Below are 15,696 nucleotides of genomic sequence, written 5' to 3' on the forward strand. Positions count from 1 at the left end.
TTAGGTACTTGGAAGACTAAGTACCATTGATTTATTTTTCAGCGATATCTAGGGCTCTCAGAACTACATTTTCAAAGGTATTTAGGTGCTTAAAGATCCAGGTAGGCAACTAGCAGGGTTTTCAGAATCAGTGGGAATTAGATGCCTAAGTCATTTAGGCATGTTTGAAAATTTATCCTAAAGACTATTGCCCCCAGTCACACACAACGGATATACATTCATTTTGCATTTAATCTTCTCCAGTGCAAGTCTATTAAAATCCAAGACAAAGAAAAAGCTGTCTAATTGTTTTGATTGATATTTATTTCTACATTGTTTTATAATAAAGCAAACTGGTCTTCAAAAACCACAGACTACAGGACAAAGAGCCGTGTTTGCTGCAAAGGAGCAATGGTTTAAAAAAAGATCAAAACCTGTTTGCGCAGATAATTAAACTTGCTTTTGTGGTCAGTTTCTACCCACTTATTTTGACGCTTTTGTTTTGTTTGTTCACTGAGCAAAGAGCTGGGGCGGATTTCTTCTTTTCAGTTCTATCCCCCTGCTTTTGGTTACCAAGGAAGTGTAAACTGCTCCCCCCCCCAATTCCTCTGTAGCCAGTGGATGGTTAGAGCAAAAGTGAAGCAGAGCAGTCGAACTAACCACAAAAACTGAAATTTACCTTTCAGCAGTGTGAAACAAATGAAATGTCATGGCACAAACCAGAGACGTTGAGAAAATATGTCAGTCGATAATTATCAACAAGACAATGTTAATAATTAGCTCTATCCAGTAGGCAGTTTTGGACTGAGACTCGGGAGAGTTGTCTCTGCTGTGGGGTGATTCTGGGCAAGTCAATGGCCCTCTCTGTTTCCCCATCTGTACAATGGGGATGATGATATTAACCTCCTTTGTAAAGCAAGATGGATCTACTCATGATAAGATCGGAATTATTATGATTATAAATGAGGAGTGGAACAACTTGCTGCATGAAGCGTTTGCAGTGCACCCATGATGCCCCTTGGAGCCCCACAGACTCTGGGCTGACAAGGCCAGATCCCGCGTTCCTGGTGCACCCAGCACTATCTCACCCAAATCAATGGGAGTTTGGGGTGGGCAAAAATGCAGGATCTGAACTGCACAGTTTGGAGGAAGGTGACAAAGCTTGAGTTGTTCTGGAGTCTGGAAATCCAGCCACAGGGATTTCCTGGTCTCGTTTCTCAAGTGATCCACATTGTGAGCATTCAGGATTCACTTCAAGTCCTCCAAGGGCCAGATCCCCAACTAGTGTAAATCAGCATCAGTTCATTAGCTTCAGTGGAGCGATGCTGATTTACATCAGCTGAGAATCTGGTCCCAAATTACCGTTCAGTATCACGTTGTCAAGCAATAAGGCACAGTGATGGGTAAAATACTGAGGCAGCAGGGAGAAGCCCGTTTCTCAGCTGTTCATCACCCACGGCTGGGGCCACACTTCCCAGCTCCCATTTAGGGGACATCTACACTGCAGCTGGGAGGGTAGCGGCTCAATGTAGGGCACTGAAAGGTTGCGGTTTGGCCACGGCGGCCCAGGTGGCAACTAGGGTTACACTCTCAAATGCAATCGTGCCTGACCTTCTGGACACACATGGCTAGCCTGAGCCACCACCCATGCCGCTGTAACCACACTGCTATTATTTCTTGCGTATTCTACATTGTGCCACGTCCTGGTGGTTATTTCATTATTCTGAATCATTATAATATATCCATGTTTGATTCAAATGCAGCAACAGCCGACAAGAAGCCCCTGTGAAAAGCATCTGTCACCACAGCACTTCCCCCGGGAGGCGTTCCTCAGCAGAACCGACCAGGATGTTGGAGCCTTTGCACTTGAGCAGCGTACCAGACGGGTGCTTTGAAATTTCATCTTTCAGAATATTGTTTGTAACAATCACGCTGTTCTCCAAATATCTGCTTTTGTCTTTCCTGGGTAAAGCTTTTGCATTAGTCATACCGTTAAGCTTGAAATTGAGAAAGGAGTCTTTTCAATTGGACATTGGCTTTCATGATATCTGGTAGCTTAGGACAGTTCTGCTGCAGTTTAGATGCTCTTCCATTTACTTTTGCACAATGTAATCTAATTGCATTTGGTTTAATTCTGAATTATCCTGATTATTTAAGGCAGACCGTGACCTGCTGAAAATTGACTCTAATAACACATCCTCTTTTATTCCTACAGTGATACGAGTGCAGTTATTTTTGCACCAACTTCAAACGTTCTTGTTTGTGAACATTAATGATACAGTGAAGATCCAGTGCTCTTCCAAAGAAAAATTTGTAGCAGGAGGTATAACAGCTGAGTGGTACAGGAGACGGGAAGGTGAGGCCCCCATGTTAATTAAGAGATGCTGAGATATTAAAAATGCAAGTAAAGTTGCTTGCATATCGGAAGGACACAACTTGACCCTGGTAATCTACAATGCCCAAAGGAATGACTCTGGGGTTTATTACTGTACCGATTCATACATGAGCTTCTTGACATTCGGCAACGGATCCACACTGATTGTAGGAGGTAAGGAAACAATTGGATGATTAGGAAAGAAATGGAATGACAATGCTGACATATTTCATGTGCATGTTAAAATATAAAAAGATGGTTTGACTGCTTATCAAAGATTCCATTGTTAAAAGACAGACTGTTTGGAACCAAAAAAGAGCAAGTAAACAGTAATTGCTGAAAGAAGAGAAAAAATTATATTTTGCGCAATTAAAACTAGAAAAATAGTGAAAATGATCTCTTGAAAATGTTCTGACTTATTCCTGGTCAGGGCACACGCTAGGAATATTTGTAACCTAAGAGTCATGTTTAAATGAAAGAACGTCTTGAAATTAGGAAATGTTCTTAGACTGCATCAGTTTTTAGATAGCACAGGATTTCTAAGTGCAAATATCTGTTTAGTTTGGGCGCGATTTGATTTTTCAGATTCTTCGTATTTTTTTATTTATACAACGTATTTTTCCTTTGAGCTACTTTCATCTTGTACGTTTAACCCCCTGAATCAAACTGCAGCTTAGCTGAGCCTCACACTGAACTCTGTGCTTTCTCCTGCTCAGACAGTTACACCAGCAGCAGTTGGGTGCTGACTCTGGCTCCATCTCCCCATGGCCTCCTCTCCCCCGGGACGGCTGATCTGGCTTGCGTGGTCCATGGAGTTTCCAACCCAGTCCAAATTTCCTGGAGTTTTTCTGGGGATCTGCAGGAACATGGGCTGATGCGTTCACTGAAAGCAAAGGATGGCTCCTTCGTGTTCATAAATCACATTAGCGTCCCGGTGGACACCTGGACCAGTGGGAAGATTTTCACCTGTGACGTTAAATTCAACTCTTCTGGAAAGAGTGTTAAGAAAATTGCCAGATATATTGAAGGTGAGTCATTTTATATTCGCTTCTGGGGTAGAGGGGAGTCAGATCAATAGCTCAGTGAGGGCCTGGTCCATGACTGCGACTCCAAGGCGCTATGATGATTAGGATGGTAATTAGACATGCAAAGTGTCCATGGTCAGAGCTACTTTAATGCAATTTGCAATTAGAGAAAGTTGTGAAATGCTGGATAATGTGTAGGAGCAGGCAGATCTGCAGAGAACTTTGGGAAAGGAGGAAAGGGGAATTGCAGTGCTCACAGACAGTGATTTTCAATAGAAACTGTCATGCCAACTGTACCTGCAAAGCACCCTAAATGAGGACCAGTGTCAGAGGGAGAAGGGAACAGAGGCACTTGAGGGTGCAGAGAGCTGTTTCCTGATGAGATGTGGAGAGGTGATGAGGTGAGGAGAGACCTACAGGGAGGATTTTGTAGATGGCAGAAGGTGCAGAGAAGATTCTGATTCCCGGAGAAATCATCAGCCTAATGAAATGGGCACAAGAGAGGGTGAAAGGTGCTGAAGACTCCTGTATCCTCACTTCTCAGGGGTTAAGGCCCGTGGTGAAATGGGGATCAGGAGAGAAGAGCTAGATGTGGTGGCATCAGAACCAGAGGCGGATTAAGATTTCATGGGGCCCTGGACCAGAGCAAGTGGAGGGGCCCTTCCCCATCTCTTCTGCCTGCAGTCCTGCCCCATCTGCCTGTGACCCCGGCCACAGCCCCACGCCCCGTTCTTCCTCTTCCACTGCAGCCCACCCAATTCCACCCACAGTCTGTCCCACCCAGCCTGGTGCTACTGATTGGGAGGAGGGTTGGGGCATGGGGACTTGCCCCACCCCACCCACCTGCCCGGCGCTCCAGTCAGGGCATGGGGAGCCCATTTTTCTGGGAGCCCCCAATTGGCCCCCACTGGGCAACCTGACCCTTTTTACATGAGTCAGCTACTTATGTCTGGTTTTTTTTGCTTCCTCCACAGCCCCTGCCAGGGAGTGCTCACATTACATTGTGCCCCTTGCGGCTGGAACTGGTCTGCTGCTGCTGGTGGTGTCTCTGAGCCTCGTCCGGACCCTCTGCCCTTCCACGCTAGGTGATAAACACAGCCCAGCCCAGACACTCCCCCACTGAGAGAAATCCTGCTCCCCTGCTTGCTACTGGGGACTGCAACTGTCCCGTCCAACACACGAACACGCTGCAAATGTCACAACTGCCAGCACTGATCTCCGAATGTTTGTTTTCCGAAACTTGAATTTCCTGTGTCGGGAGAACGGCTTTGTTCTCCGTGACAAAGGGAGCGATGTGGAAAGGCTTCTACTGCCCCTGGCCCAGGCACCTTGTCTATAGCTCACAAAGAGCACTAGCCTTTCTGACGAGCCTCTATCCATGTGCCATCATGGAGGTGCCCTGCGCACCCACAGCTCGGATGCACCACTCATCAGTGAACTGCAGCTGGGGGGTGACCATGGAAGAGGAACTTTGACTGTTGTTTTTGTTTGTTCCAGGACTCAAGCCCAGGATCTCAGCACCCACAGCTTCAAGGAGCCCCAGGTACGGCTCTTTGCAAACTGTCTCTGTCTAAATCAATGTGTCTGCCTTCAACTTCATGTATTCATATATTTGGCACTTAAACTGATCATTCTGGAAGGAGAAGGTGAAAGTGAGGTTTAGCTCTTGGAGTAGCAGAAGAGGACCAAAGAGTCTTATTGTTAGCTTTGCTGCTAATTAACTATGGGATAGTAGGTAAAGCACTTACTGCTCTGTGACTGTTTCCCCGTATGTAAAAAGTGGATAACAAAACTTGCTGTACAAGGATGATGGGAAGTTTGATGTTTCATTGGTTCTGACCTTGCCCGTTACAGGGTTTCTATGCAGCTGGGAACATTTTTGCCACTTAAAAGATAAAGAGCTATGAAAAATTATATTTGTAAAGCACATGAAGATTTTCCTGTGAAAGGTGTTAGGGACCTGATCCAAAGCTCACTGATTGTCCGTTTATATGGGGTTTGGATCTGACAAAATATTGTCAGTAGCTGAGTTCTTAAATTCAGAATCCAGCGCTGTTTTCCATTCTGATAACACGCACAGTTAATAGGACAAGCAGGAGAATAAGAGATGAGAGGGAATATTTCATCAGGCTAAACTCACTTGGATGTTCAGTGCTGTCTCAGCTTGTATCTCTTCATTTCACAAGGAGGGGGCTAATTTTACTAATTGTCACCAAACAGGATGGAATCTTATACACTCATCTGGATTTTGATTTGCGGAGTCGTGACAGGAGCACGATGCAGCGATCGGCCAGAGGGAAAAGCATAAAACCCTGAATTGTCTAGTCCAGGGGAATCTGCAAGCGGTAACTGATGTCTGGTTCTCTGCTGATCGGAAGTAGCAGCTGGAAGAAGGCTCTGTCTGTCTCAGTCACCTTTTTTACTTATTTTCTCTCCTTCTCTGTTTCGAAATAAAAAGTCAGAAGACCCCCACAGAGTCCAGCCTCATCAGGTGGGAAATCTCCTTTTGGGATATAAAGGCATCGTGGTGTAGATGACTTTACATGTCACTTGTGTATTAGATTGGAAGCTCTTTGGGGCAGGGACTGTCTCTTTGTTCTGAGTTTGTGCAGCGCCTAGCACAACGAGGCCTGGTCCATAACTGGGGCTCCTGCGTGTTATGGTAACACAATAATTGTCATCATCCTCCTCCCCCATGTGCAGAGGGACCCAGACACAGCTGAACGGCTCCAGCTTACCTGCATAGAGTGAGACCGGAGGGCAAGAGCCTGCAGAGGGGATGTGCAGTCCCAGCATACATCAGAGCTCCCAGCTTCCCTAATCTCCTTCCCCAGCGGCACATGCTCCCTTTGCAGTAATGGACGTGCCGTGGGATTGGGAAGGGGAAGGATGGATGCGGGAGGAGCTGGGACGGAAGAGAATCTCTCCCCAGGCCAGGGCTGGAGCTGCTACCCCAGTGCTGCCTTTGCAGGCTGCTGCTTCCCCCTCATGAGCAAGATCCACAGCCCCTCTGCGCCACCTAACAATAACAACACGTTATCGGAGACTGGAGCTCTCCTGGTGCCTGAACCTGCACACGCTGCCTGTTTGCATCACAAGATGCTGTTCAAGCTGTCGTTCGAACTGTCTCTCATTAAAAAGAGACGGCAACCCCACTGGTGATGTTTACGTTGCCTTTTTTACCTGTTCAATGCATCAAGTTCAGCTCATTGTGTAATAAGAAAAAGTGACCTCTTAAATCTTTTGGGCCAGATTCTGCTCTGTTTTCCAGTAGTGTAAATCTGGAGGAGCTCTGTTGCAGACAGTGGGGTTACTCCAGTTTTACACCAGTATCTCTGAGAGCAGAATCTGGCCCTTTCTAGCCCATTTCGTATCTGTTTCTTTTGAAGGATGATACAACCAATGTGTTACACACCCCTTGTTACACACAAAGCTCTTCACATATGGTAAGGGCTGTTTCAAAGAGGATGGTGATCAATTGTTCTCCATGTCTGCTAAAGGCAGGACAAGAAGTTATGGGCTTAATCTGTAGCAAGGGAGATTTAGGTTAAATGTTAGGAAAATCTTTCCAACTCTAAGGGGAGTTCAGCTCTGGAACAGGCTTCCAAGGGAGGCTGTGAAATCCCAGTCACTGGAGGTTTTTAAGAACAGGCTGGATAAACACCTGTTGGGGATGATCTAGGTTTACTTGGTCCCGCCTCGGCACTGGGGGCTGGACTTGATGACTTTTCGAGGTCCCTTCCAGCCTGACGTTTCTGTGAATGCAAATAAAAATGAATGAATAAGGGCCTGAATCTGGTCCCATGCATACCCGGAGTAACATGACCTCTCTGAAGTCAATGGGGCTGCAAAGGGGTCCGTATTTCAGTTGAAACTTAAACCTGAGGGCTGGACTGAATGGTGACTTGAACTCCCTGGCAATCCCATGAATCTTTCTGAAAGATGAGAGCAGCTGGCTCTAGTGACCTGGCCACCTTCCCATTTGGGTAATTTCAAGGGTTGGTTGGCTAGAAAATGATTTTTGGTTCAATAAAATGTTTGAGATTTTGACTTTTCGTCCCAGTTTGACACAGGAAAATTTTTCAATATCTTGAAAATTTGTGTGGAAAATCCATTTTCTGCCCCAGCCCTGGTAATTACATGAGTGTAAAATTGCATCTGTAGCTGCAGTTGGCTACATTGCTCCTTTTCACTATCTGCCCTAAGCCACTGCGCAGTGCTGTGGGGCTGTCAAAACACCACAGTGGATGAAGAGATTTCCATACACAGCATAAGGGCCCAATCCTGCATGGTGCTGACTCTGCTGAGGCACTTCCTGTGACATGTTGGGCACCCGCAACACTGAGCAAAGTCCAGAGGAGTGGTGGGTGCACAGCTGCTTTTAGGATCAGCTCCTGCCTTCAGTTCCTTAAAGCACTGCACATTATGAAGGTTGCTATCTTACAACAAAAAAACTTCAAATCCAGACTCCAGCGAGAAACTGCTGAATTGGAATTCATTTGCAAATTGGATACTATTAATTTAGGCTTAAATAGAGACTGGGAGTGGCTAAGTCATTATGCAAGGTAGCCTATTTCCCCTTGTTTTTTCCTAACCCCCCCCCCCCCGGTCGTTCTGGTTAAACTTGGATTTAAACTTGGAGAGTGGTCAGTTTGGATGAGCTATTGCCAGCAGGAGAGTGAGTTTGTGTGTGTATGGGGTGGGGGGGGTGAGAAAACCTGGATTTGTGCTGGAAATGGCCCACCTTGATTATCATGCACATTGTAGGGAGAGTGGTCACTTTGGATGAGCTATTACCAGCAGGATAGCGAGTTTGTGTGTGTGTTTTTTGGAGGGGGGTGAGGGGGTGAGAGAACCTGGATTTGTGCAGGAAATGGCCCACCTTGATTATCATGCACATTGTGTAGAGAGTTGTCACTTTGGATGGGCTATTACCAGCAGGAGAGTGAGTTTGTGTGGGGGGGGGTGGAGGGTGAGAAAACCGGGATTTGTGCTGGAAATGGCCCAACTTGATGATCACTTTAGATAAGCTATTACCAGCAGGACAGTGGGGTGGGAGGAGGTATTGTTTTATGATCTCTGTGTGTATATAAAGTCTGCTGCAGTTTCCATGGTATGTATCCGATGAAGTGAGCTGTAGCTCACGAAAGCTCATGCTCAAATAAATTGGTTAGTCTCTAAGGTGCCACAAGTACTCCTTTTCTTATTATGACACATTGTCACTAGGATCCTTATGGCAGTAAATAGGGCTTTGTGCCATTGTAAATCAGTGTTATTCGGAGGGTTGTACTTACAAGAACCGGGCTGGGGAGACATTGTGCTTGAATAGCGTTATGGTTTCTATTGGTTTTATCTGCACTACCTCTGACAACATTCAGCACCTTAACAGCGAGCCTGGGGACCTGATTCTCATAGGCACTAAGCCCCTTTCCACCACAGTAACACACAGGGGCCTGGAAGTGGGTGTGAGTGTAATTTATGCTCCTCTAAACTCCTCCTTACATTGGTGCAAAGGGGAAGCTGTGTAACTGTGAGTAATGCCCTTGGGCTAGAAATCAGGCAGAATTTTGGCCAGTCCAGTCATCCTTCGTCAAGCCAAATTCCTGCTTCCACTTAACATTGCCTCAGACAGGGACTGCAGGATTTAGCCCAGGTCACTCCCCAACCATGTGGGGGAGGAAGGCAGGGGAGGGTAGAAGGGAAGGAAGGAAGGACGATGGTCCCCAGCTTTAGAGAGCTGCCTGGAAGGAGTTTGCAAAAAGAAAAGGAGTACTTGTGGCACCTTAGAGACTAACCAATTTATTTGAGCATAAGCTTTCGTGAGCTACAGCTCACTTCATCGGATGCATACCGTGGAAACTGCAGCAGACTTTATATATACACAGAGAATATGAAACAATATGAAAATATGGAGAGGAATATGGAATATGGAAGGAGTTTGTGACAGATGGATCCAGGGGAGCTGCAGCCATTCAGTACAGCCTCAGAAGTGGGGTGTGGTCTAAGGAGATGTGGCCAAGTCACCTAGAGAATCTGTTCTTTTTTGAGCCAGTCGCTCTGATCACTACCCCAGGTTTCCCTCTATTATCAGGTGTTTCACAAGGGACACTGACAGATGCACTTTACTTCTTTCTCCCCTCTTTGTGCAGCCAGACGCAGCTTTCTAACCAGCCCCGTTCAGTTCATTTTTAGCCAGTTCATTGCTAGCTCCAAGATGAGGCCCTTCACTTCAGTAGGATTGAGGCTCCTAACCCTGTTAGCCGTGTTTGAAAATCCCACTAGGTGCCTCTCTGCATCTATAAGCACCCAAATACTTCTGAAAATCTGGCCCTAAGTCTCTTGAAAAAGGGACTTGGGCACTTTTGAAAATTGTATCCTTCATTGTCTCATTTCTCACACATGCCAGAGCTTCAGTTTGATGATTTAAAATGCAATTAAAGTCTTCCAAGACAAGACTCCAAATGATTGTTTCAGGCCAGCATTGTACCACCAAGAAATATGGGATAATTATGGACTAATCTTGAATGCAGAGAAATTCTGTACCTTCTGTTGATTTTTTAACCCACCCCTCTAGTATCTATCACCACAGCACATCTCCTCAGAGGCATTCCTCACCGGAAATGACCAAGACACTGTACCCAGTCACTGCAGCAGTGCACTAGAGATCAGCCTTTGGGCTAGTGAGTCGGGATTTTCTTTTCCTTTTTTTTTTTTACAAAAATGATCTTTGCCAAGTACCTGGTTTTATCTTCTTTAGGTAAAACATCCGCATTAAGCTTTGGAATTGGGAAAACAGCCTCTTCAGTGGGACATCAGAGTTGAATATCTGATATGTTTGGAAACTTCTGCTGGATATAAATTGCATTTCCATTTAGTTGTACATAGTTATAGCAAGTTTATTTAGCAGAGCATAAATATTATCAGACTAAGTATATGCTGTTCCTGAACTAGCCAGTTTATCTATGGCAGTTGGAGACTTGATGGAAACTGACTAAAAATATTTTATTTTTCCAGTGCTAGGAGTGCAGTTATTTCTGTACCAGACTCAGCAGATCCAGTTTGTTGAAGTTAATGGCAGTGCAGAGATCCACTGTTCTTCCAAAGAAAAAATGGAAGGAGACGACATGTTTTGGTATTTGAGAAGAGAAGGAGAGAAACCCATATGCATTAAATACTGTTTGGATAATCTAAATGTAAGTAAATTTGCTTGCAAACATGAGAGACACAGCTCGACACTGGAAATCAACAACGTCCAAAAGAATGAGACTGGCGTTTACTACTGTGCATTTATATACACTAGCTACCTGATTTTTGGAAATGGATCCACACTGATTGTTGGAGGTAAGATACCATAGCTTGTTTAAGGAGACTAATGATTGCTTGACAAAACATATTTCATGTTCCTATTAAAATGTAACAATATACCATAGCTACTGAGGAACAGTTAAAAGAAAAGCTTACTTTAGACCATAAAGATCAGCTGAACATTAAATGCTATGGACAGAGAAGGAGCATATTAGGCATATATTTCATAACTAGAAAACTTCAAATTTGAAAAAGTTGAAAATAAACCTTCGCAGTTTCTCTGTGACTATTCAAGGCACTTAGGTTGGCAATATTTCTAGCCTAAGAGCCATGACTGCATGAAACAATATTTGGAGTTAATGAAATGGTCTTAAGAGTGCATCTCTTTATAAAATTGCACATAATTTTCTATTAGCAGGTGTGGATATTTATTGCACTATTTCCTAGTTGGTGTTGGCATGGTGATTTAATACTTCCTTCTTCAACAGATTTTTTTAAAATTAATGTCTTAGTGAAAGATTTATCCATTCATCTTGTAGCTGTGTTGGTCCTAAGATATATAATAGAGACAAGGTGGGTGAGATAAAATATTTTATTGGACAAGCTTTTGAACTTACACAGAGCTCTCCTGTAGATCTGGGAAATTACACTGTGAATGTATTTCCCAGACCTGAAGAAGAGCTCTGTGGAAGCTTGAAAGCTTGTCTCTCTCACCAACAGAAGTTGGTCCCATGAAAGATTTTACCTCACCCACCTTGTGTCGAGTGAAAGGTTAACATCTTTAATCAGACTGCAGTTCATCTGACTATCACACTGAATTCGTCACCTCCTTTTGCTCAGACAGTTATACAAACAGCAGCTGGGTGATGCTTCTGGTCCCATTTCCACATGGTAGTCAAGTCACTGGGACAGCAAATCTGGCCTGTGTGATCCATGGAGTGTCCAACCCAGTCCATGTTTCCTGGAGTGTTTCTGGGGAGCTGCAGGAACAGGGGCTGATGCGCTCATTGAAAGCAAAGGATGGATTGTTAACACTCATAAATCACATCAGTGTCCCCATGGACACCTGGACCAGTGGGAAGATTTTCATGTGTGAAGTCAAATTCAACTCTTCTGGCAAGAGTGTGAAGAAAAGCACCAGGTATCCTGCAGGTGAGTGATATTATATTTGAGGCAAAGGGAGACTCAGATGTGAAACAGGTGTCAAGTGGCCATACTCAGAGCAGCTTCTACATGACTTTCCATTACAGAAAGCTGGAATAGTCTATGTCCTATTAGTTAGAATTTCTCTAGAGAATTTGGGGAAAGGAAACAAGACATTACAGGGATCACAAGACAATTTAGTTGTGACCTTTAGGGCAGCTTTCACCCAGATTGTAGATATGAATCCCTGTAAAGAGTTAAATAATAAATGAAGGGGAATTAAGAGACATTTGAGAAGACATGCTCTCCAATGAGATATGCAAAGTGATGGAGAGGCAATGAGATGAGGAGAGACCTATAGAGAGGATTTTGTAGACATGCAGAGAATTTTGGGAAAGGAGACGAGGAATTGCATTGTTCAGAAGACAGTATCTTCCTATGGAAACTTTCACACCAACAGTACCTGTAAAGCACCCTACCGAGTTAAACGATGACCAATATCAGAGGGAGAAGGGTACAGAGGTACTTGAGGGTGCAGAGAGCTGTTTTCTGGTGGGATGTGGAGAGGCGATGAGGTGAGGCGAGACCTACAGGGAGGATTTTGTAGATGGCAGAAGGTGCAGAGAAGATTCTGATTACAGGAGAAATCATCGGCCTAATGAAAAGGGCACAACAGACAGACGCTGAAAGGTATCCTTTCATTCAAAGGCTCCTGTATCCTCACTCCTCGGGGGTTAAGGTCTATGGTGAAATGGGGATCAGGAGAGAAGAGCTGGATGTGGGGGCATCACGGACCCTCTTTGCTGAAGTCATACACGTGTGTCTCTTTTTTTAGCTTCCTCCACAGCCCCTGCCAGGGAGTGCTCACATTACATTGTGCCCCTTGCGGCTGGAGCTGGTCTGCTGCTGCTGGTGGTGTCTCTGAGCCTCGTCTGGACCCTCTGCCCTTCCACGCTAGGTAATAAACACAGCCCAGCCCAGACACTCCCCCACTGAGAGAAATCCTGCTCCCCTGCTTGCTACTGGGGACTGCAACTGTCCCGTCCAACACACGAACACGCTGCAAATGTCACAACTGCCAGCACTGATCTCCGAATGTTTGTTTTCTGCATCTTGAATGTCCTGTGTCGGGAGAACGGCTTTGTTCTCCGTGACAAAGGGAGCGATGTGGAAAGGCTTCTACTGCCCCGGCCCTGGCAGCTTGTTTATAGCTCACAAAGAGCACTAGCCTTTCTGACGAGCCTCTATCCACGTGCCATGCATGGAGGTGCCCTGCGCACCCACAGCTCAGATGCACCATTAGTCAGTAACTACAGCTGGGGGGTGACCGTGGAAGAGGAACTTTGACTGTTGTCTTTGTTTGTTCCAGGATTCCAGCCCAGGGTTTCAGCACCCCCAGCTTCCGAGGAGCCCCAGGTACGGCTCTTTACAGACTGTCTCTGTCTAAATCAATGTGTCTGTCTCAGACATTACTAATCCATATATTTGGCACTTAAATTGATTGTTCTGGAAGGAGAAGATGAAAGTGAGATCTAGCTATCGAAAAAAGAACAGGAGTACTTGTGGCACCTCAGAGACTAACCAATTTATTTGAGCATAGGCTTTCGTGAGCTACAGCTCACTTCATCGGATGCATACTGTGGAAAGTGTAGAAGATCTTTTTATACACACAAAGCATGAAAAAATACCTCCTCCCACCCCACTCTCCTGCTGGTAATAGCTTATCAAAAGTGATCACTCTCCTTACAATGTGTATGATAATCAAGGTGGGCCATTTCCAGCACAAATCCAGGGTTTAACAAGAACGTCTGAGGACGGGGGGGGGTGGGGGGAGGTAGGAAAAAACAAGGAGAAATAGGTTACCTTGCTTAATGACTTAGCCACTCCCAGTCTCTATTCAAGCCTAAGTTAATTGTATCCAATTTGCAAATGAATTCCAATTCAACAGTTTCTCGCTGGAGTCTGGATTTGAAGTTTTTTTGTTGTAATATAGCAAATTTCATGTCTGTAATCGCGTGACCAGAGAGATTGAAGTGTTCTCCGACTGGTTTATGAATGTTATAATTCTTGACATCTGATTTGTGTCCATTTATTCTTTTACGTAGAGACTGTCCACTTTGACCAATGTACATGGCAGAGGGGCATTGCTGGCACATGATGGCATAGATCACATTGGTGGATGTGCAGGTGAACGAGCCTCTGATAGTGTGGCTGATGTTATTAGGCCCTGTGATGGTGTCCCCTGAATAGATATGTGGGCACAGTTGGCAACGGGCTTTGTTGCAAGGATAGGTTCCTGGGTTAGTGATTCTGTTGTGTGAGAAACTGTTGAATTGGAATTCATTTGCAAATTGGATACAATTAACTTAGGCTTGAATAGAGACTGGGAGTGGCTAAGTCATTATGCAAGGTAACCTATTTCCCCTTGTTTTTTCCTACACCCCCCCCCCCCCAGACGTTCTTGTTAAACCCTGGATTTGTGCTGGAAATGGCCCACCTTGATTATCATACACATTGTAATGAGAGTGGTCACTTTAGATAAGCTATTACCAGCAGGAGAGTGGTTTTGGGAGGGGGGGGAGGGGTGAGAAAACCTGGATTTGTGCTGGAAATGGCCCAACTTGATTATCATACACATTGTAAGGAGAGTGATCACTTTAGATAAGCTATTACCAGCAGGAGAGTGGGGTGGGGGGAGGTATTTTTTCATGCTTTGTGTGTATAAAAAGATCTTCTACACTTTCCACAGTATGCATCCGATGAAGTGAGCTGTAGCTCAAGAAAGCTTATGCTCAAATAAATTGGTTAGTCTCTAAGGTTCCACAAGTACTCCTTTTCTTTTTGCGAATATAGTCTAACATGGCTGTTACTCTGAAACCTAGCTATTGAAGTAGCTGAAGGAGAGCACGGAGTCTTACAGTATGTTAGTAGCAAAGTTATCTGTAGGATAGTGGGCAAGTCACTTAGTGCTCTGTGACTCAGTTTCCCCCTACATAAATAGTGGATAACAAGACTTATGATATCAGAGTGGTAGCCATGTTAGTCTGAATCTGTAAAGGCGGCAGAGTCCTGTGGCACCTAAAAGACTAACAGATGTATTGGAGGGTTTTTGTGTGTAGCTGGGAACATTTTTGGCACTTAGAATTTCTTACAGCACTTTATCTTATATTTGTAAGGCACATGAAGATTTTCCAGTGACAGGTGCTGTGGGCCTGATCCAAAGCTCAGTGACCTCAATAGGACACTGTCCATTGACATGGGGTTTGGATCTGGCAGAATGTTGTCAGTAGCTCAGTTCTTAAAGTCAGAATCCAGCGCTGGTTTCCATTCTGATAACATGCACCATTTACAGGACAAGCAGGAGAATCAGAGATGAGAGGGAATTTTTCATCAGGCTAAACTCACATGGATGTCTGGTTCTGTCTCAGCTTGTGTCCCTTCATTTTACAAGGTGGGGGCTAATTTTACTAACTGTCACCAAACAGGGTGGAATCTTATACGCTCATCTGGATTTCGATTCACGGAATCACGACGGGCGCACGATGCAGCCATCAGCCAGAGGAAAAGGTGTAAAACCCTGAACTGTCTCGTGCAGGGGAATCCGCACGTGGGAACTGATGGCTGGTTCTCTGCTGATTGGACGTAGACAGAGCCTTCTTCCAGCTGGCTATCTCAGTCTATTTTCTTTTTTATTTTCTCCACTTATGTTTCAAATATAAAGGTCAGAAGATCCCCAAAGAGAATCTCCTTTTGGGATATAAAGGCACATGGTGTAGATGACTTTACACGTCACTTATGTATTAGATTGGAAGCTCTTTGGGGCAAGGACTGTCTTTTTGTTCTGTGTTTGTGCAGCACCGAGCACCAGGG

The 15,696-nt window shown here is 44.9% G+C and overlaps 1 protein-coding gene and 1 pseudogene across 2 annotated transcripts; both read left to right on the forward strand.

Moving 5' to 3' along the window:
- The first annotated feature begins 1,896 nt into the window (after positions 1 to 1,896).
- Positions 1,897 to 5,694, forward strand: LOC144280009 (immunoglobulin alpha-2 heavy chain-like; annotated as a pseudogene). Its single transcript, XR_013348708.1, has 6 exons — positions 1,897 to 1,945; positions 2,195 to 2,527; positions 3,070 to 3,381; positions 4,353 to 4,463; positions 4,876 to 4,921; positions 5,568 to 5,694. The product of XR_013348708.1 is annotated as an immunoglobulin alpha-2 heavy chain-like (transcript).
- A 4,404-nt stretch (positions 5,695 to 10,098) lies between these two features.
- LOC144280028 (immunoglobulin gamma-1 heavy chain-like) lies at positions 10,099 to 15,438 on the forward strand. The gene is made up of 6 exons (XM_077841723.1): positions 10,099 to 10,135; positions 10,393 to 10,719; positions 11,524 to 11,835; positions 12,674 to 12,784; positions 13,196 to 13,242; positions 15,312 to 15,438. The coding sequence occupies exons 1-6, from the start codon at positions 10,099 to 10,101 to the stop codon at positions 15,405 to 15,407; spliced, it is 930 nt and encodes a 309-aa protein (XP_077697849.1). The 3' UTR covers positions 15,408 to 15,438.
- The last annotated feature ends 258 nt before the right edge of the window (positions 15,439 to 15,696 follow it).

This window comes from Eretmochelys imbricata, chromosome 24 (genome assembly GCF_965152235.1).
Source record: "Eretmochelys imbricata isolate rEreImb1 chromosome 24, rEreImb1.hap1, whole genome shotgun sequence".
Taxonomy (NCBI): Eukaryota; Metazoa; Chordata; order Testudines; family Cheloniidae; genus Eretmochelys; species Eretmochelys imbricata.

Excerpts from the sequence above, each read along its gene's own strand:
- LOC144280028 (XM_077841723.1), top strand. The coding sequence starts at position 10,099 with ATGATCTTTGCCAAGTACCTGGTTTTATCTTCTTTAG. Across the intron at positions 10,720-11,523 it reads ATCCACACTGATTGTTGGAG|ACAGTTATACAAACAGCAGC; the intron begins GTAAGATACCAT and ends CCTTTTGCTCAG. Across the intron at positions 13,243-15,311 it reads CAGCTTCCGAGGAGCCCCAG|GGTGGAATCTTATACGCTCA; the intron begins GTACGGCTCTTT and ends GTCACCAAACAG.